Below are 22,163 nucleotides of genomic sequence, written 5' to 3'. Positions count from 1 at the left end.
CCCCTACCCCCTTTTTTTGCCACCCATCACTGCCCCTGACTGTACTGGGACAGCTGCAGAGCCCCAGATGAGCCAGGAGCAGAGCCCTGTAGGTAGTAGCTGAGACACTAGCTGCAGAGAAACCAGCAGCTGGCACATGCCACTGATAGCAGAGAGCTAGGGCTGCTGGCTGGGACCAGCTATTGGCAGCTGGGTCCCGTAGGCACCCTGGAGCTGCCAGCTGGGTCCCATGGGGTGGCTGGGATTTGGGACCACCAGCCCGGAGCTCAGGTGAGGGGTCGGTGGTTGGGCCAGTGCGAAGCATTGAGACTACTGCAACACCCCCAGTACTCCTACTGCCTGTGCCTATGGGTCTCCTGTTTGTATCTTGGTGGAAGTGACAAAATTAGAGAGAGCTTTCAATGTGAGTGTTAGAGATACACAATTTACGGTAATGGCATGAGGAAAAAGTAGTTGTGCCTAAAGCATAAATGCATAAAATGCAATGAAAAAGAAATAGGTTATAAAGTACAGGTAAATTTATAATTCACACATCTAAAATGATGCCTGAATTCCACGTCCAGTGACGTGACAATAACTCCTAAGTCAGGGTACATCTGTGGTCTCTGCTGTAGGAATATCAGGGTAGATTAAGTGGACACAACAAGACTTGTGACTTTACAGTTCTGCTCACTGCTCTGCTTCACTACCTTTAACCAGTCTTCCAGGTTGGCTTGTCTAATATAGTTTGGTTTTTCTTTGCGTTTTTCTCTGATGTAGACAGAGGTGACCTCTTAATCAAAAGTGATGTTTTTGCTCTAGCCCTTGAGTTAAATTTGTTACTAACTGAATGCATTTATCGATGGCATTGTTTTTGTGTAACTTCCTCTTCATTATTGCCATCACTGGCATCTTCATTATTTTTATTTTTTCCCTGGTGTACCATTTGCACAATTCCTTCATCCCTCATTTGATTAGCAATTGATGCATCTTTGTCCACTTTGTCCACTCTAGTAAATTTTCCTTTTCCGAATCCTTGGCCAGCTCATTCACACCAGCATAGGATGAACTTCTGGCATACTCCATTAACTCATTAGCAATTTTTTTGGTTTTCAGATGCTTCAAATCCAGAGATCTCAGACTCATCATTGACATCAGTATGACATCAGTATGTCAAGCATTAAGGCTGGCCACAATGTGTGGTATCCTTTCTTCTAAGTAGCTGGAACCTGGGACAGTAACTCCTTCTAGTGTCCAAATGATATTATTGAGGTAAATTATTTCCTCAATGTTGTCAAACATCATTAAGTGATACTGGCAGTTCGTGCATAAACTCAGACCTGTATAAACACCTCCAACTCCTTCATACCAGATGGTGGGTCCTCTGCACCAGTAGTCAATATTTTTTTGGTCTTACAATGCCAGTAGAGAGCAGTTTCATTTGCAGTGAATATTGCTCTGGGGATAATCTCTCATTTGTAACTACCTGCAAATTTATGAACCGAATCTGTATCTGCATTTTTTTTTCACCACATTTGCAATGTAGATCAGTGCCATGCCTGGTGTTAAATTTCAGAGGTCATCCTTGTGAATAGACACACTAATGCTGCAAGCTGAGATCTTTGTGGAAAATATTTGCATGTGCCATCACCATCTCACCCGAAATGCTAACACCTCCTTTCTTGTGAAGCTTGAAACAGGGAATTAAGTGCACTATCTAAATCACTGTTTTCTCTCTCTTTCAAGGTCTTACGAAAACTTTTTACTGTCACTTTGGGCAAAAAAACTTAAGGATTTGATTGTTTTGCTTCTTCAAGGTAGATGATCCTCTATTGTAAAACTCCTACAATGTGTGTGCTGATGTGCCCTTTTTCTAATTCCTTCAATCATTTTGTCTTTCGCTGTATTAATATTGACACATGCTAATGCTTAGCACTGCCACTGCTTGCTCCTCTCTTTAGAAGATGTAGCTGGGGTGAATTAGTGCTGAATACAGCACAGAAATTAGACCTAGAACTGGCCTTTGCCTGACCATGGAGAACTTGTCCCCACCCATTATAAACAGACATCCAGTTAACTCGAGGAGAGGGAATGCTCAGCCCTCCTTTCTGTTCCAAGCCCTGTCCTCACTCCACCCCTTACACCAAGACCCCACCTGCACTCCTCTCCTCTTCTTGTTCCACCCTTGCCCTGCTTCTTCCCTACCCCCTCCTCCTGAGTGAGTCTGTTTCTGCTCCTCCTTCCCTGAGCTGAAATGCTGCAAATCAGCCCATTTTTGATGCTTAGGAAGCTCTGGGAGGGCACAAAAGTAGGAGTTGATGAGCATCGCAAGGAGTTGCTGCCAGGCCGTGGATGTTGCTGGATGACAGAGTTCCAGACTTGAGAAGTACATCCTGTACTGTATTTGATCCCTGTTTTGTTATGTTAGGAATCTGACAAGGCCATTTGATTCTTTAGTTATGTATTTGTCACAGTAAACAGGATGCCAGTTGGAGGGCAAAGAAAATCCTTTAGTCATTAGTCAGCCTGTTTATTAGTTGCAAGAAGAGAATGCTCACCTGGAAGAGGATTTTTTCTTGGAATTTGCAAATTACAGTCTTACAACAGAGTGCAATACGCTGTCTTACATATGGTTTAAGGCTGTATTTTTTTTTTTTTTTTGTATTAGCCTATTTTAATATATCATGTGGAAGGCTTCAAAAGTTGCAAAATCCAAGAGCCGTAGAAAAAAGATTTAGAGAAGAATCATAGAAATGTATATCTAGAAGGGACTTAAAGAGGTCATAAAGCTGAGTGCCTGCATTAAGGGAGGATGAAATAAACTTATGTCATCCCAGGAAGTTGTTTATCCAGCCTGTTCTTACAAACCTCACGTGACCGGGATTTCATATTCTCCTGTGGCAGCCTACCCCAGACCTTAGCTTTCTTTCTGGTTAGCTATTTTACTAATCTTCAAAAAGGGAGATTTAGATTAGATATTAAATCAATTACTGTTTGTAAATGTTTGTCCTACCTTTGGTGAAAATGGAGAACAACTGATCACTGTGTTGTTTATAACAAACCCTTAACATATTTGAAGACCTATGCGGTCCTCCCTGCCGCTTTTCTGAAAACTAAACATACCCACACTTTTAGCCTTTCCAATAGATCAGGTTTTGTAAACAGTTATCATTTTTGTTGTTCTCCTCTAGATTCTCTTCGGTTTGTTCACATCTCTCTCTGAATGTGGTTCCCAGAATTGGACAGCGTGTGCATATGTTGCATTTTTCTTTACTCCAGCTGAAACATCACCAGTGCCAAGTAGAATGGGACGTTTGCCTCCCTTGTCTTATAACATTTCAATTAATACACTCCAGAATATTAGCCTTTACCGAACAGCATCACATTGCTTACTCACATTCAATTTGTGATCCACCATTTCCCCCAGCTCTTTTTCAACAGTACTACTACCTCGCCAGGTATGTCCCATTTTGTATTTTGCACTTGTTTTTATTGAATTTAATTGTGTTTTTCAGACCAGTTCCCTAAATTTGGTAAGGTCATTTTGCATTCTGATCCTCTTCTCCAAAGGACATGTAGCTTCTCCCAACTTGGTGTCATCTGCAAATTTTATAAGCAAATGGAGCTGAGTTTTACCTCAGCAGGATCCCATTTGAAATGTACCCTCAACTGGACAACAAATCATTGCTAACTACTTTCTGAGATGATCTTTCAAATAGTTGTGTACCTGCCTTATAGGTATTTCACTAGGCCACATTTCCCTAGTTAATTTCTGAGTGTCAAGTGGGATTATGTCAGAAGCTTGAGTAGAATCAAAAAAAGGTCATATTTACTGCTTCCCACCTGTTCACAAGAGCCAACAAGACTGCCAAAGAAAGTAATTAGGTTGGTTTGACATGTGATGTTCCTGCCAGCACACTTTTGTCTATTACTTAGAACCCCATTGTTCTATTGTGCTTACAAATTGATTTCTTACTAATGTTTTAGTATCTTTGCAGGAATTGAACTTGGGCTGAGTAGTTTTTAATTTCATGGGTCCTCTTTGTTTTCCTTTTTAAAAGATAGCTATTACATTTGCCTTCTCTAGTCCTCATCCTTCATGAGTTCTCAGGGATGGTATGTGTGCATCTCAATTTAGAGTAGGGGTGTGTGGGGGGGTGGTATTTTTGCCTTAAATCTCCCTCTGTGGTGTGAACTATTACTGCTGAGCTTTCTGTGATCACATCATGGCCTCAAACTTTTCCGTTTTTTTTTTTTTGGGAGAGATTTTTGGCTACTGCACTTTTGCTCTTCCCCTAGCTATGTCTGCAGTTATAAGATACAGTGCTACAAAACAAACAGGAAAGTATCTAATATGGGAAAATATCATGACCTTAAAAGTCATGTTTTCAGCAATAGCGTTGCCTTCTCCTTATTAACTGAAGCATTTCAAATCTATTTGAAGCTTCACTGCCCGCTTCAACACACCAAGGTTTACCAATAATGTCCTAAAACTCTGCTGGATTAATTGGTGGTAGTCAGTTTTGTGATTGTTCAGTGCTCATCCCTGCTACTCAGTAATTTCTCCATTTGAATGGACCACGCATCAGTCCGCTGCAGTGTTCCATGTCCCAGATCGACATGCTGAGAATTTCAGAGGAAGGTTTTGGAACCTTTGCAATACACTTAACTGTGTAACAATATATCAGGCTCACTGGTAGGGGGGCAATGGGGGCAACTACATCAGGCCCTTAAATTACCCAAGTGGCAGAGTCTGAGCAGCGCTGAGGGGAAGGTGTGGGGAGGTTAGCCCCAGTACTATTACTGCTGCCCAAGACTCCACCCCCTCCAGGACCACAGAATCAGGTTCCCCTTCACACTCTGCCCAGGGGCCTGCCAAGTCCGTTTCTGCACCTGCCTTTGTCACATATCATAGGGTTTATCCATCTGGTGGCTGGCTGAGTGAATTTTGAGGAATGATAGCCCTTGTATCCAATTTGGTTTATTTTCCGATGTCATTCTTATTCATATCACAGATCCTTGTTTATCTCAAGTTCTTGCAGAAAGGAACCCCACTCATTAATTATGTTTGTTTCCCCCTCTTCCACTTCAAAGCACCTTTTTTATTCCTGTTGGAGGTCACCCACTCAGTGAATTTTTGTCTGGTTAATTAGAAGATGGCTCTTTATTATTCTTGCTGTGTTTTAGAAGTTTTTTTTTATACTATATATTTTTCCAGTTAAGTGTGGCTGGAGTCATTAAACAATCAAGCCTGTTACGTCCTGTTGTAATTAGAGACAGGGCTGGACTCTGCTGCACTGCATTTTGTGGAATTAGTTACTGTAGATCCATACAAAGCGCTGCTGTTCTATTTTGGCAACAGTTTTACATCACCTCTGTGCTCAGTGCATCCTGCTGTAAATCCTTATGCAAGGTGGGTGGGCAAGGGAGAGTACAACCCAGGGTGTCGAGAGCACCAATTGCCTTTTTCTGTGTAATTTTGCATAGAGAACAGGTATAAGCCCTGTGTCTGTAGTACTTGCTGTTTTTAAGTCATAGTTTGACATTTACTACCCAGTGATGTCTAAGTATTTGTTTACATACATATACTCTAGTCTCAGTCATGGACTAGAACCACAGCTGTGTACTGTGACTGCATTTGGCAAAAGCTGAGAGTTCAGTGGCCATTTTGCATAGCTCTTGTACCCTCTTGATATCTGTTCAAAGTTTCAAGTATTAAATGGTAATATTTCTAAACTCTGCTCCTGGGGAAAATTCTATTGTGTTCTGACTTCCATTTCTCCAGTCGTTTTCACTGCCATTTTCTAATTCTCTTCTCTTTGTGCTGTAATCCCTTTTTAGATGAAGTGACCAAAGCTGAATGCATTAAGATGAAAGGCCATTGATTGAGTAAATGGGGCCATAATACTTTTTTGTATTTCTTGATCCTTTAATTTAGTTTAACATTTCATCTGTTGCTGCCATCCCAAACTGCATTGAGTGAATACCTTGTGATCGACTATCTTTTCACATACTCAGTTTTTACAGTAATAACTGCATTTGCTTCAATAGTTTTACAGCCCAATTCAATAAGAATCAGGTCTTTTGATGGTGCCATATGCAACAATATGCAGATCTTTTGAGTGAAAGATTTCAACTGACAGCATGTCACTGTCTATAAGTGATATAAATTGCTCTTCTAGTGTACGTGTATTTAAATTACTTACGTAAGATTTATTCGCTTTTTCAAATGTTAGGTGTTTGAGACCCACGCAGTGCTCCCTAGTCTTGAATAACCCTAAATAATTTGACCTCAGCATTTTCCCATCTCCTCCAGGTTGTTAGTAAATGTATTGAAGAAAAGTCCTAGCACAGATCCCTAGAGCTGAGAATTGGCCACTAGTTCTTTCGTTTCCTGTCTCTTGGGCAGCTTTCAGGCCATGCCAGGACTTTACTTTTTATCCTCTGGACATTAAGTGTTTTCAACAGCCTCTGGTATATAACTTAAGCTACATTTACTAATTCTCCTTTATTTGTTGTTTGCTGAACTCTGAGCTCTAGTGGGTTACAGAGGCACCATTTCACTTGCAGAAGCTGTGCTGCTTTTACCATCACTGTGATACTTATCAAATTGCTATATATCTCCATGTCCTATATATTTCATGGTCCTCAACGTCCAGTTATTTTTCACTTGTAAGTGTACTGCATCTTAAGCTTCAACACAAAGGCTAAGCAGAAACTCTTAATAAAGCAGCAGCTGTCTGTGAATGAATGGTGCAGCTAGATTTTTTTATTTTTCCATCACGAACATGTAACACTGTTGTTCCTTTTACTCTGTTATGCTCAGTGGGCCAAGATGGGCTAGGAGACAGTCTAGAACTGCAGTCAAGTGTGCATAGGTGGCCTGGTAGAAAGGAGGTTAAGTGGTATCAGCGGTGGTCAAGGCAATGATCAGAGTTCTCACAGTGCTTAGTATCTGGAAGAACCAGTCCAAGGGGCTGAGGCCGTGCATTAGGGAGTGGAGGCCAGAAGAAGCAGTAGGACAACAAAACAGTCAGGTGAAGCGGCAGGGCAAAGCAAGCAACCCAGCAACCAGTAGGCCCTGGTTCCTCTTGTAGCTGAGGTTTTCATATAGGTAGGGCGACCATATCTCCCTGTCCCAAATACAGGACAGGGAGATATGGTGGGGAGAGGCAGCTCCTCCCGGCTCCACCAAGCCCCAGGGAGCTAGGAAGGAGGTGGCAGCCACTGGCCCTCCCTGGGAGTCCTGGGGAAGTGGCAGCCCAACACTCCCCCCCGCTTCCCCAAGGATTGAGGAAGTGACCTACCTGTTCTCTGGCCAGTGGAATAGGTCAGCGTGGGAAGGCCCAAATACAGGACAATTAGTCCCTTTTTAAGAAATAAGTAGGGACGCCTTTTTGGCATCCCGAATATGGGGCAGTCCCACTGAATACGGGATGGTCACCTTATATATAGTCAAGAGAGAGCTACATGTCTGCCCAGTCGGCACTGGGATGTGGCTGCTGTGGGCCTTTTTAGTAGTAAGGCTGTTGATTAGGATCAGTGACTCACTGGATTGCTGTGGATGCTGCCTATAACTTGTTGGGTCACAGTTCAGTAACTGAGTCCTGATGTTCTCTCCTTAGTACGCAGGGTGGGGGTGGGGTAGGGGGAACAACAAAACCCTGTGAAACTTTTGTCTTTGTCTAGTAGTTCTTCAGTCACAATTCTACAAGGCAGATCAGTTACAATTAATTTAGAGGTTTGAATTGCCTCCCCCCACCCATCCCCCATTCTTCCCTAAGGTCATTTCATGTGTATAAACTGTCCATAAATCAAACCCCACCTACACGTAGGGCAATCAAGCACACTGGAAGCTGTTATAGTAGTGTTTTAGAATGTACTGCAATTGTTCACAGTGGGTGCCTGCAGTGCAGCAGTTCTGTTGCTGTCATCCATCTAATACTCAATATATCCTTCCACATTAGGTATTTTAATAGCTTAACCAAGGTTTTTGAGATATTGCACCTTGTTTCTCCATCTCTTGCTTTTGATTTGCACAGGTGTGAGATCAGAATAGGGCTTCTTTTTTGGTTTATCCAGATTATAATTTAAAAGGAGGCTTTCAGTTTGAAAAGAAATCACTTCATAGGTTGGGTGTAACTATACTACATTTCAGAGCTAGTATGCAGAAAAAAGATTCATTCCTTTGAAATGGATCCAGTTTAAAGATGAATCTATTTTATTTAATTGCTTTAGGGAACCATTTGAAAATGTTGGAGTAATGTTGCCATTTTTGCTCTTTCAGAAGTGTGAAGTGTGTGCCTCAAATATATTCTGTGTTAAATCAAACTGTTTTACTCTTAGCATGCTGCAGTGTCTACTGTGTTTATATTTCAGAAATCATAGGCAGGACTTAAACTAGAATAGATCTTGCTTATGTGCAAATATTGTGTTACTATATATCTGCATGTTACTGGCTCATTATTAGAAACTGTAATTGTTTGTTCTATGTATAATACCCCAAAGTGAGCGAAGTGCTTAGGTCACACAAGAAGTCTTAATCATTACCTCAGAGACCTTATGCTATCCTTGTACACAGTGCATCATGAGAGGAGGAGATAAAAGCACTGGAAATAAAAATCTGTTTAGATCAGTTAAGTGCAAATTGTGATTCTGTGGGTTTAAATGTGTATGATCACGTGTATTTTGTGTGTGCATGTTGTATTCAGATTTTGGAGTAATGAGTTTTGTATGTATGCATTACCCTTCACTGGAGGCTGGCGGGCAGAATTTTTGGAAATAAGCTGATGATTTGAGAGAGTTTCCTGTACTAAAATGAAAAAAATACAGCAAGAGCAAAAGAAACATTAACTGCAGCCATTTTGTGGCTAGAGACAAGAATAAATACTGTAGTTCAGTCTCTCAAGCCTGGAAAAAGGGGAGGAATTCTGTTGACCTTTAAAGCAGGTGGTGGTGGAGCCAGTGAGAGCAGATTTTCTGTAAAATGGGATACCTAGCACTGCATTCTGTTTGTTTCTCTGTATATATGCTGTTGGCCCTTTAGGATATCTGTAGCTAATACGATTTCTTTTCAGCATATTTATGTAATGGGGGGAGCAACAATTATTGTCGTGACAGGCTACGTCTACACTAGCCCAAAACTTCGAAATGGCCATTTCGAAGTTTACTAATGAAGTGCTGAAATACATATTCAGCGCTTCATTAGCATGTGGGCGGTTGCGGCCCTTCGAAATTGACGTGCCTCGCCTCTGCGCGTCTCGTCCCGATGGGGCTTCTTTTCGAAAGGACCCCGCCTACTTCAAAGTCCCCTTATTCCCATGAGCAGATGGGAATAAGGGGACTTCGAAGTAGGCGGGGTCCTTTCGAAAAGGAGCCCCGTTGGGATGAGCCATGCTGCGGCAAGGCGCGTCAATTTCGAAGGGCCGCAGCCGCCCGCATGCTAATGAAGCACTGAATATGTATTTCAGTGCTTCATTAGTAAACTTCGAAATGGCCATTTGCATGGCAATTTTTGAAGTTTTGGGCTAGTGTAGACACGGCCAGAGTGGGCTGATTTGGATTGATACTGGAATATGTCACTATTTTGATCTGTGCATATACTTGAAAAGTAAGATGCATGGTGAGATATAGTGATACCTTAAAAGAAATAATAAAATATGAGGAGAAGAAGTTCTTAAACTTGTCAGGTCCCAGGTGAGATGCTCTAACAGAGATGACAACATTTTTATATCTACATTGACTTCACACGATTTTTGTCTTAATCAAAAAGATGTTGGTCCTACTGCCACGTGCCTCTTCAATTTTCTTTTTCCTTGTATATGTAGGAAGTGTCTCATTTTATGTATGGGAGGTGCTGATTTGATTGAGTCATGTTTGGAAGTGATTGCTAATCTCAGGATATCTATGGAATTAAAAGTATGTGACTTAATAAATGTTTCTGGTGTTCATTGGAACATGGAGTTGCTTGTATTGCAGTTACACTGGTGGCTCCAACTGATATGGGGCTGGGTAGTGGTATAGCTTAGTATAAATAGACAAGCCAGACAAAAAAAGTAAATGGAGTCAAAATGAGTTTCTCAAGGTTTCACAACAGATAGGTTGTATTAAAAACAGATCTCTTGCATTGAGTTCCCTATCCAATAGACCTGGAGATCTCAAACTTCTTTGAACCAAGAGCTCCTTTTGACAGCGCAATTACTACCTGAGCCTGGGGTTGGGGCCAGAGTCTGAGCCAGGCTGCTCTTGGTGTAAGAAGAGCAGGGAGGGGCAGAGTTAAGGGGAGAAGGGGCTAGAGCAGGGATCTGCAACCAAAATCCCGAGAAGAGCCATTTTTTCAAATTCAGTTACAAAATCAGTCCTTCAAGAGATGCAATGCACATGAATAGAAGACAGGTAATAATAAATGTCAAACCGTGCTTTTTTAATCACCCCTATTTTAATAACATTACAGGTGTGCACACAATTATTTGTACCAGTTAGAAAGTTGTTACCCCCATCTCCATGCTTTACCTACCTTAGCTCCCAAATCCACCCCCCATCCCCAGGCTTAGCCCCTCTGATCCCCAACCTCTCCACTACAACTCCAGGGTTAATAATTCCACTGCTGCCATAATTCCACTGCTTCCGCCTTCTCCTCAGCTCTGGCAGGGGCAGACTTGGCTGCCCCTCTCTCCAGCATTCCTGCTGTCGGACTTTCGCCCACGTGGGGCGGCTCTGTGCCTGGCCAGATGTCACTTCTGGGCACCCTGCCTTACTGCTTGACTTTGACTTACTGGTGGTGACTTTGCAGGAGAAATTGTGCAGGGAACCTCCTCCTCCAGGTGGGAGAGAAGGGGAGACTCTAGGGGCATGTCTATAGTAAACCTTAAAGGCAATCCTAGATATGCATTTCCAGTTGCGGCAATTGTGTCACTGGAATCGACGTATCTACAATCGACTTATTTGTCCATCCTCACTGAGTTTCTCCCATCAACCTCCCTTATTCCTTGTGAGAATGAGTACAGGGGTTGACTGTCGATCCCTGACAGTTCGATTTGATGTGTCTCCACTAGGCATGCAAAATTGAACCCCGAAAGATCAACTGTGATTAGTTGAACCTTGGTCCATCTCCTGGTAAGTGTAGATGCAGAGTGTGTGTGTGAGAGAGAGAGAGAGAGAGAGATCGATCAATCGCCTAGCCCAAGGTCTGTTACTACGTTATAAACATTTTTGTGAGCTACAGATGAGCCATCTCTCGCTGGGACAGCTCTAGAGTGAAGAGAGAGATGTACTCCATCAGAGAAAGGGAAACCTTCCTGGCCTAATGGCAGGATTCGAACAATAAACCCCAAGAATGCCCTCAGGCACCTGAAGGCTGAACTGAAACATATGAGAGCAATAACTGCAGAAATGATTAGCATAGTTCACAGTCCGCTTGGTAACAAGCTTATTTACAGTATGTAAGACTTGAAAGAGATCTTAAGCCTTGCACTTCCTTCATTTGGGTACGAATCTGTCTCATCTGATTTTTTACCTTCAGTTTAAGGTGCATAAATTTAGTGGGTTTTTTAAAGCTTTCTGTTCTTCATCTCCATCATCATGGCTGTATGGTTGCAGGAGGGGCTATTGCAGGTCTTTTCACTTGTCAGCCACTTGTCCCCATTGACGAGAGATAATTGAGCATGCATGACTGACTCCAGGTCTCTGCTGTCAGCATAACAGTTTGAGCTTGTATCTGGGATAGGGCAAAGCCCCTCATTTGTTAAGCTATTACAAGCTCCCTGGACTAAGTCATTGTCTGTCCTGTTCACTGGCTGTCGCTGAAATTTGGCCTATCCTTTGTTACTGTTGAAAGCTACAAATGAGGCACATTCCCCATCCCTCTCCCCAAGCATCCCCCCTGCCCTGCAAAAAATAGTTCTATGTTTCCTCATCAAAAACTGTATTCAGGTGAAATAGGTCACTTGATGGTGACAAGTATCGGAGGGGTAGCCGTGTTAGTCTGGATCTGTAACAGTAACGAAGGGTCCTGTGGCACCTTATAGACTAACAGAAAAGTTTTGAGCATGAGCTTTTGTGAGCACAGACTTACTTCATCAGACGCTGCTCTTGGAAATCTGCAGGGCCAGGTATAAACAGAGCAAGGGTGGGGATAACCTTGGTAACATTATTTTTGTTTCTTTAAAATTACTTTGGCAAAAGGGTTTCATCTGTATCTTCTGCTCTGTGGTACTAACCAGACAGAAGTAAGCTTGGAATAGATTTGTGGAAATAATTATAACATTATTAATTATCAACTAATTCTAAGTCAATGCTGTAGAGGCAAGGAACAACCTCTGCAATAATTGAGAACTGTTTTCTTATCCGAAAAAAGGAGCCTGCAGAAGTAGTTACAAAAATAGTTTTAGCTGATTACTCAAAAATGTTGTTCTTTGTGAAGCAGAAAGAGCTGTTACCCATAGCCTCTGATTTACAAGCTTCTGCTTACAAATGCAAATTGGCAGTAAAGGTCTCTCTGTGCTCTGTGTTGCATTGAGTGCATTTTAATTCTGATGACACTGAAAAGTTAGTTTTAGCTTTCCTCCACCTGCCTCGTTTTTAGACTGTCAGGAGCATTATATAAAAAATACTGTGTATCTGAAGCATCTTGCTCAATATTTAAACAAGATTTAGTGTAACAGCTTGTGTGTGGGGGGCGGGGTAGTCCACCGTGTCAGACGATGACATCTTGAGGTTGCACAGGCTCATCAGTTGTGGACTCGCCTGTGGATGAGGAGACCAAGCTTTGAACGGCAGGGGCGTTCACTGTGGGGGGGCAAGGGAGTTGTCCTGGCTCTGTTGGTGCGGCTGCTGCTGTTGCTTTCTTCCTCTCACGAGCATCAATGAGGCGTATGCATTGCTGCTCTTCAAAGTTGTCATATGCGTGTCGTACGAGAGCATGCCAGCCTGTTCGGTCTTTTGCATGCTGCTAATGTAGTGTGCCATTAAAAACATTAGTGGCTTGGCGAGATGGGCTCCTGGTTATATTTTATAAGCAAGGGGACCTGGTTTGTCAAATCGCTGGAATGGAATGCGGAGACAAGATTAAATCAATGTTGTTAATAATCTCTAAAAAATTAAGTAACCTTCGCTATAATGGAAATTGAGATCCCGTAGGTTCTGGAAGTGCTAATTCTAAGTGGTGTGGAATCAAAACCATGACATATATTTATGAATCCAGTTGATACCAAACTCCCAAGTGTGGATTGTTCTTCTGTTGTAAGTAAAACAGTTAATCCTGTGAGGTGCTGTGACTGACTGCAGTATACTTTGCATCTACCCCAGAGGGCTGAGCACCGGTCAAATCCTACCAAATACAGTGGGGGTTGATGGCATTCTGCAACCTGTGGGAGGTGCATTACTGTATGTAATCAATCTTTCCTAAAGCCGCTGACCTGTCTTCCAATGGCTAATTATATCAAACTGGGGAAATTTTGGATGGAGAATTGGATTCAAAGCCTAGCTGTTCGCTGACCTAGCTGGCTGGCTTGTTGGTATTTGGTTTTCTACTGCCGTACTAGTCAGCTCGGACTAGATGTTGCTCCAGTTCAAGTCAATGTCTGAATCCATTTGGCTTCACTGTTATAAACCATTCATTCTGTCTGGGCTTTTGGTTAAAGGGTGGTTCTCTGCTTATTTAAATTGGACAAGCTGCTGAAAGGATTTCTGAAGGGGGAAAGTTAAGACTAAATTAACTTGTTTTAGTCTAGTGTGCATCATTCAAAGTTCTTTTAATAAAATGTTCTCAAGCTTGTTTTTCATAGAGAGAGCTCTTGGAAAACCAGAACCAAGTGTTCGAGCTTTTGTAACTGTTATATTGCTAATATGACTTGATGGAACAATTAAAACACACACAACTCAAAATTCAGTGATTTGCCTAGAGTAGTTTAAAATTTGATTGAAATTATATTGTCCAGTCTATTTTATGTTAGAAGTATCATAGGAGTGATGCAGCAGAGATAATCAACTTTGTGTCCCAGATATTTTTTCTAGGTATTTTAAGATGTCTTTTATCCCTTTCAATGATGTGTACATGAATGGTCTGCTAAAAAGAACCATGAAATTTTGGGATTGTACCCCTCTTCTTTGTACTCAGCAAACCCTAATTATTCCCTGAACTTCCCCTCCAGCCCATGAAATAACAGGTCAGCACTCCACTTGGTCCTCTTTAAAGGAAAGCTTTCATCTGAAAGGGAATCTGACTGTTTATTTTGTCTTTAGTGATGCCTTTCTTTGCCATATGTCACCTTCAGTCAAGCCTGGCCCTAGGCCAAATGGGACCACAGGCGGGGAGCATATTGTGTCCCCTCAATTTGTTAAACTTGTATAATTTTTTAAAATTGTATTTGTAGCCCATTTCATGACTTTGATGCATGATTTGCATGCATGATTTATTCCTGTCATGTAAGGTGATAAATTTACACACACAAATCTATAAATCTATATTTATTCATGCCATATATAAGCAAATAAAAAGTTTTCTTTAAGCTTACAGAAACTTTTATTTGAAGAATAACTGAAAAGTAATAAGGTCAAGAAACTGAACTTTGCACCAGCATTGGGCAGACCAGTATTAAATTGTATTACAGTAGATGGCAGCCAGAGAATATTAATCTTAGTGATTTAAGTTCAAGGTTGGCTTTCTCATCTTTGCCCTCACAAACTGAAGCACAGCTTCAAAGAGATCCAAGAATTGGCCAATGGCATTTTCAAGTGATACAAATGCAAGTGAAGTCATTTTTCATTAGCTGTCGTCAATTGAAGATATGTTTTAATGAGCCCAAGGTTCTAAAATCTGTGTGTCACTTGCAAGAACATGAGCAGACTGCTCAAAGCTATCTACATGTGAGGAAAAGCATCCTTGAGTTGTGCATCACGAATGATTCAGAGAATTTGGAAGGGAATTTGCTTCTGGTGTGGCAAAATGATGCATATGTTGTCCTATTAGCCATACAGATCTTCATCATTGATGTCTGAACATTTCCCATGTGGTAGCCTCCAATGAAAGTATTGTTTGAGTGTTTTCCTGTCCACAGACAGCTTACTAAGGCCATGCAAAAATCTGCAGGTGCATAATTTGTGCAAGCCCTGCCTCCCCTTTTGATGGACACTGACAGTGACAATAAGAGAGCAAAAACTTGCATTTTTCTTCTGAGCTTCCCATCACCTTGTCACCAAAGTGTCTTCTTCCTGTGAATAAGAGCTTCCTTGAAGATGGTCTCAGTTCCTAAGTTTTCCATTGATTCTTTAGCAACATTGATGGCATCTTCAAATCTATTGCTCCTGTGGACCACAATGAAATCAAGGCAGCTTCTTGTCGATGTAGTAGTAGTGACAACGTCAATTGACTGAGTTTGTAATACCTTGGTTACAATGTTTACTTGGAATAGGATATCTTGCCAAACCACAACTTAGATCAGAAATTTGAAGTCAGTGATCTGTTTGCCAGGTTTTGCATCTCGTGTTGGATTCTGTTCTTGGCTTTACTTCACTGCACCAATTTCATCAGGGCATTGTAAACCTTAATCACTTGGTACCTCACTGGCCTTATGCTGTCCACGTGCTCTGCCATCAAGCATCACTGAGTGACATGCTGGTTTTTCTGCATGTATTCAGCTTGAGCCTGGACTGTGCTTCTTTCCATCTGGAGTAGGGTGTAAAACGTCTGGGTGACTTTTCATGTTGCTTCAGTGTGTCCGCTAAGTTGGCTTAAACCTGCTAGCTATTAATTTCATTGGGTGCCCCCCCCCCCCCCCTAGTTCTTGTGGTATGTAAAAGAGTAAATAATGTTTTCTTATTGACTTTCTCCACACCAGTCAATATTTTGTAAGAGCTCTGTCATAGCCCTCCTTGGATTTTTTTTTTCCACACTGAAATTCAGTTCTTTTAAAACTCTTCTCATACAGAAGCTGTTCCATATCTCTAATCATTTTAGTTACCCTTCTCTGTACTTTTTTTTCCAATTTAGTGTTCATTTTTCAAGATGTGGTGACTAAATCTAAACAGTCTTGAAGATGTGGGTAGACCATGGATTTATATTGAGGCATTCTTGTATTTTCTGTCTTGTTCGCTATCCCTTTCCTAATGGTTCCTAACATCTTTGGGACAAACAGCATCTTAAGCCAGCCATTTATGTAAACTATGTCAAAAGCTTTATGTAAAGCCATTTATGTAAAGCCATTTATGTAAACTATGTCAAAAGGTTTATGTAAAGAGGTTCTGTTTCTGTTGTGTTCCTGAAAACGGAATTAGACCCCAAAGGTGTTCTGTTAATCAGGTTTTAAATTAGTGTGAGTACAACAAAGGAGATGCCCAAACATAAACTTTTGAATTTTAGTTTACATGCTCCTCTGTGTCCCTCCACTGTCTGCCTCCTTAACAGCTTTCACTTTCACAGTGTCATCTTTGGTTTTAATTTAAAATTGAGTACAAAGCTTAAATATTTTTAAAGGTTGAGTTTACAGGGAATGCATTTTGGATCAGTTGAATGATTAATTTAATCTCAGTGACTGTTGGCTTTGTTTTAATTGATTTGTTCATTGTTGGTGTAGAAGGAATTGTTCATTTCTTGGAACCTAATGATGAATATACTTGACTTAAACCTTTGAACTCTGAGTGGAGCATAGGTCATCTACAAGTCTCCTCCACTTCACTATGGTTCGAGATAAAACTTCTAGCTGACTCCAGGAGTAGCTCAGTTATTGTCCTTCAGGCTCAGTAGATCTTCTCCATGTTGTCCGAAGTCTTCCTCTTTTGCATTTTCCTTGTGGGTTCCATGTGAGAGCTTGATGGACTATGCTGGATGATGCTTTTGTGAGTGTGTGTGGCCTAGCCATTCCCACTTTCTTTTGTCCTGCTCTGTTGCAAAGCTTCTCATTTGTGGCAATCTTGCCATTTGATCTGAAGGGCATACCTCAGGCATCTGTTTATGAATGTCTGTAGCTTGTGATTTGAAGAATTTTTTTTTTAGTATGTCAGATCTCGCATGCATGCAAGAGGACACTCTTCACATTTGTGTTGAAGATCAGCACTTTTGTTTTAGCAGATATTATTTGTGAACTCCCTGGGATGAAGAGCTTTAAATGAAGCTGTTGCTTTCCCTATCCTGGCATTGAGATCCCTGTTTGCCACTGGGAGGAGATTGAGCCAATCAACACATATGGTCCTCTATGCAATTTGTGCATGAAAGCTTATGTTCCAAAATATCCTTAATCTATAAGGTGCCACAGGACTTCTTGTTTGTACAGTTTGCCTCCTCAGATGTGACCCTCAGGCCAAAAAGTTTGCCCATCCCTAAGTTATCATCTAGAATCATTTATGTAAGCTTAAACTAAGAAACAAATATTTGTTCGCGTTCTGTATGTCAAAAATCACATGCTCTTTAAAAAAACCATCATGCTATAACCTTAGCACTATGTGAATAATCCTAATCAATTTGACTCGAACATGTAGCATATAGAGATTTTTGTAGGTGATATTTAATAATATAGTTGCAGCAAGTTGAAAAGAAGTCGAGTAATTACCCTCTGGAGTTTTTCCCATTTAGTTTTACTGCTAAGGCAGCTGTGCCTTTTTAGCAGCAACCTTATTGTAGCAGAGATAGTCTAGAAAAGCTGTGAGAAGTTGGAACTTGGAGGCCTGAGATATTTTCTTTGTGATTACTGAGAAGTTTTGGCAGGTACAGACTACTGAGAACGTGCAGTTGAAGATTGTAGCATTTAGTATCTGTCCCGTTGACCATACCAATTTACTGTTCTGAGTGCCAAATATTGACTGATAGTGATGCTCTTTAATTATTTTCAGTGCAAAGCTGATCACATATTTACTACCATTCCTCATTTGATTGTGCATGAGACTTCTTGTCTTTGCATAATAATCCCACAGTGTTTAGACTGAGTTGTGTCCTGGTGATAGCTGAGTCATGTTGGGGCAGAGGATGGGGGGACAAATGCAAAGTCTCATTTATTGGTTCCGGCTTGTGTCTGCCACATGAGGTCTTGGAGATGCTGGGTGTATTTCCATTGTATACCCTGAAAACAAAATCCATGTTCCTCTTGTCTGGAGAGCACCAGTTGGAGGCATGTAGTGGAACTGTTTGTTCCTGTGGAGTTTCTGCCAATGGTTTATCTCTCTGCAGATAGATTTGTAATCAGTGATAGCTGATGCTTTCTCACAACCCAATCAATATTAATTCTCTCTCCTCTAGATTCTGTTTAGAGTTTCATCCAAAGTTCATTGAAACCAATGGAAAAAAAAAAACTCCCATTGTCCTCAAAGAATTTTGGATGTGGCCCATATTGAGATTTTTATCTCATTGCTCTATTATATATAAGGAACATGATTTCACACTGGTCTTGGCCTATGGTAACTACAAAATGACTTGAGCAAGATTTTGAGCCAGTTACCATGGGAGAGTTGGTCTATCCCAGTATTACACCATTCAGTGCCGTAACAACGTAAGTCTGTGTTAGATTTTTAGGTATACTGTTCCCTTTTAAGAATATTAAATGCTTACCATTCAGCCTGGGGAACAGATTTACCTAAATTAATTTACATTAACAGTGAATGAATGAGCTTGGTATTTACATGTTCAAAGTGCTGTACAAACCTTTCTTTTCACAACTTTCCTATATGGTGCTATAGCTAAGTAGCTGTGTGGCTTAATCCCCATCTACTGTAGTGGAAATTTACCTTCAGGTGTGTAACAGCCTGACTAAAGAAAAACAGCCTACACTAAACGGTAAGCTTTTCTCCATTACCCGGTTAACCAAGCCCAAATATTGATATACTTGGGATAGTAAGTGATTGCACATACTTTGAAGGCACCTTCTATTTTTGTGCATAATCAGAAAGTAGAACATAATTGTTGATTCCAAATTTCCTATTTTTTCAATTTAACTTGTAAGGGTTTTCACAAGTATATTTGGGGGTACATTAATCCTTAGGGGCGCACACGGCGCTTGTTATGTTCATGTTGGCATATTAAAAACAACTAGAGTAGAACTAGAGAAAAGTAAGTGTCAGAGTATAGGGGCAGCTTTTTGGAAGTACATAGCTTCCACCAGCCCAAGTAAAGTAAGGCAGGTTGGCGCCATGTTTTCAGGACCCAGCATTCCAAAGTGCTCGGTTTGAAACATCTGGGATACTGTGCTCTTTTTAAATTCTGGCCATCTATTTTGGAACTTAACAAATTTTTGGCACCTGTGCTCCATGTTATAGCAAAACTTCAAAAAGGAATACTGATAGTCATGTGTTGTGGGACAACTGCATCACACCAAGCTAGCACTGTGCCCGCTTCTGTCAGCAAGAAGAAAAGAATATTTTTCTCTTAAATTTCCCTAATAATCTGGACAAGAAATCAAGTTAAAAAAAGAAAAACAATAAACCAGCTACCAGTATGCTACGCTGTAATGCTAGGGTTGCCATATTTGAACTTCCATGAAAGAGGACACCCGTAAGAGAGAGCGCATCTGTATCGGTATCTACCAACTCATGTTGTATTAATGTGTTACAATGTGTATATATTAATACAACATGAGTTGGTAGATACAGATATGCTCCTTCTCAGAGGTCCCCTCTTTTTTTGAAAGTTCAAATATGATAACTTTATTAATACCGGTATAGTGAGATAAATAAAAAATGGCCCTTTAGCCATCCTATAAAGTCCTTAAAAATTAAGTAGAATGATTGAGAAAAGTGGAAGAACACTTCTCCAAGCAAAAAAAGAAATGTTAGTAAGTACTTTCAAGCAGCCTTGCTTTATTTCTAGGGGCTACACCCTGAGAAACTAAGAGCTGAGAAAGAGTAAAAGGTTAGTTTAGTTGTAAAGTTGTCTTATCTGTGTAATTTGTAATATTTGAAAGTGCATTCATCACTGTATAATAACTGTTCTAGTTAATTTTAATTAGTATGTCATTTTAGAGGTCTGTTTTTTTTTTTTTTTTTTTTAACTAGCACTACAATTAAAAGCCCAAACTAGAGTGCCTTCCAAGTGAAAGTCACAGAAGAGAAGTGCCAGTTGATCACAGCTCTGTTGCTCATATAGCAATCCTTACTAATGTTTTTAATAAGCTCACTGGTAGATGACAGACTTGGCCATATCTGATCAGACCACTGGAAGGTCTATTATTGTATTTTGCTCCCATCAAAGGCCACCACTAATGGTCACTTTAGAGAGGCTGAATTACCCAATAATTTTCTCCTTTTATGCCTGACTTAAGAGGATGCATAACTTCAGCAACAACAGTGTAGTTCACCTGATTTAAAGGCCTAATGTAGACACAGTCTGCTGGTGCACTGTATCCTGAGTAAACTGAGGTATGGGTTAGCAGCAGAGTTGAACCTCAGACCTTCCATTGTAGACTGTACCACATGAGCTAAAGGAGCATTAGCTGGTGGGGTGGGTAGTATTATCCATTATCAAATATGTGGAGTGCATGCAGATGCGAAGGACCAATATAGTTGTTAAACAGCTAAATGTATATATTTTAGAGAGTTTGTGCCTCTGTCAGCCGGTCTGTTGGCTCAAGAGGTCCTAAGTGGTAAGAGCTAGGCTCACTGCATTTGGTTTGCAGCTTCCTCTTACCCTAAGTGTAAGCAAGGTCAGGGTTTGTTTCTTCCCGGAAAATAGGATGTGCACGAAATGGGATTGTTTCCCAAAACCTAGACAGGGAGGGGTTTGAGAGTGGGGACAGTTGTGCTCTGCAATGACCACTGGCTGCAAGCAAGCATGAGGGAAAGTTATAATGCTGTGTCCACAAGGGGTGGCTGCACCAGGAAGACTCCACCAGCTGGGGCTGGGGTACTCCATATTGCTGACCACGGGTAGTGGACCTCTTTCTCCAGACCATTCTCCTTCAGCTGGAGTACCGGACAGAGTGGGGAGAAGGAGCCCCACCAACCTGCAGCCCCACTGCTGCAGCCCCTCCAGAGCCACTAGCTGGGCAGGCAGTGCAGCCCTGCCTCCCTGCTGGAGTCACTGGCCAGCCCTGACTCTTACCTGCCACACAAGGACCTGAGCAATGCCAGGAAAATCCTCTACTTTTATATATACATTGCTTTTACACTTTCAAAAACCACATTTGTATCCGGAATTTCGCTGGCTATCTTTGCCAGTGTATGGTGCTAGTCAGTGAGATCCAGTAATTGCTTCTGTATGCTCGCACAATACTGTGGGCCACCTGACACATCTTAGCATGTTCTATTTTAATCAGGTCAGGTCTTGTCTTATGAAATAAATCTTCAGGTACATATATAAAATTCAGAGTTGGGGAGAGCAGGTTAGTCATAACAACAAAGACTAAAGTTACACAGATTTTTTTTTTTGGCTTGATGTATTTATTTGGCTCCCTTATGGGGGGAAGTCACTGTTTTATTTACCAGGAAGAGGATTTCCATCATGTCGGTCACTTCTGTTCCTTCTCAGCTGGTGTTTGACCTCCACATCCTCTTCCTTTTTGTCTCTAAAGCCTTTTCACTTGTTTTAAGGGCACGAAGTGACATCAGTCTGTTGACTTGAAACATTTATGCTCCTGATTATTTTCTAAGTATCTTAAGACAGGGCACTAACACACACACATGTGCATGCACACAGGAAGGAATGTTGTTTGTAAATCTTGTTTTCAAACCTTATAGGCTTACTGATTAGACTCTTGAGTGGTGTTCTGGTACCCAGGTAGGCTAAATTCAGAGTTAATGCACCCTGGAAGAAATGTCGGTGGTGTTTTTATTTAAACCAGAAACATGTTCATTCAACTGATTCATTGATACTAAAGTTAATTTGGAAACCTTATTTGTAAAGAAATAATAATTTGTACAGAATTTCTAAAAAGTGGATAGAGTTGATGTTTTCAATGAGAAACTTTCTATATTTGGAACTACTTAGCAGATTGGTCTTGTGATCAGCTGTTTGAAAAGCAAAATTCCATTTTCCACTGTGTGATTTTTTTATTTTTTTTTAAAATCTATATTTATATCTTATAAATGACTGAAATGGGCAAACACAGAAACCAAAATGAAAAAATGCAGAAGGAGCTGGGGGAAAGTACTTTATAATTAATCTCATGTTCAAGGGGGGAAAAAGGCAAAAGGATATGACTACTTAAAGCACAACATATCTGAAATGTTACAACTGCAAAATATTTTAGGACTCAAACTATAATTTT

The 22,163-nt window shown here is 40.9% G+C and overlaps 1 protein-coding gene across 2 annotated transcripts in view; it reads left to right on the top strand.

The window, feature by feature from the left end:
• TMTC2 (transmembrane O-mannosyltransferase targeting cadherins 2) overlaps positions 1–22,163 on the top strand; it is a 383,570-nt gene that overhangs the window by 92,243 nt on the left and 269,164 nt on the right. The window contains exons 1-2 of one of the 2 annotated variants that reach the window (XM_075012200.1): positions 1,725–1,796; positions 3,171–3,437. The exons of the other annotated variant lie outside the window; for it this stretch is intronic. Of the exons in view, the coding sequence (XP_074868301.1) occupies positions 3,235–3,437 (203 nt within the window). The 5' untranslated portion in view covers positions 1,725–1,796; positions 3,171–3,234. Of the gene's footprint in view, positions 1–1,724; positions 1,797–3,170; positions 3,438–22,163 lie in introns of those variants that run through there. 2 annotated transcript variants of the gene reach the window in all.

The sequence above is a fragment of the Carettochelys insculpta genome, chromosome 1 (assembly GCF_033958435.1).
Source record: "Carettochelys insculpta isolate YL-2023 chromosome 1, ASM3395843v1, whole genome shotgun sequence".
Lineage (NCBI taxonomy): Eukaryota > Metazoa > Chordata > Testudines > Carettochelyidae > Carettochelys > Carettochelys insculpta.
Note: the sequence above shows the minus strand (reverse complement) of the source record. Positions and strands in the feature narration are given on the sequence as shown.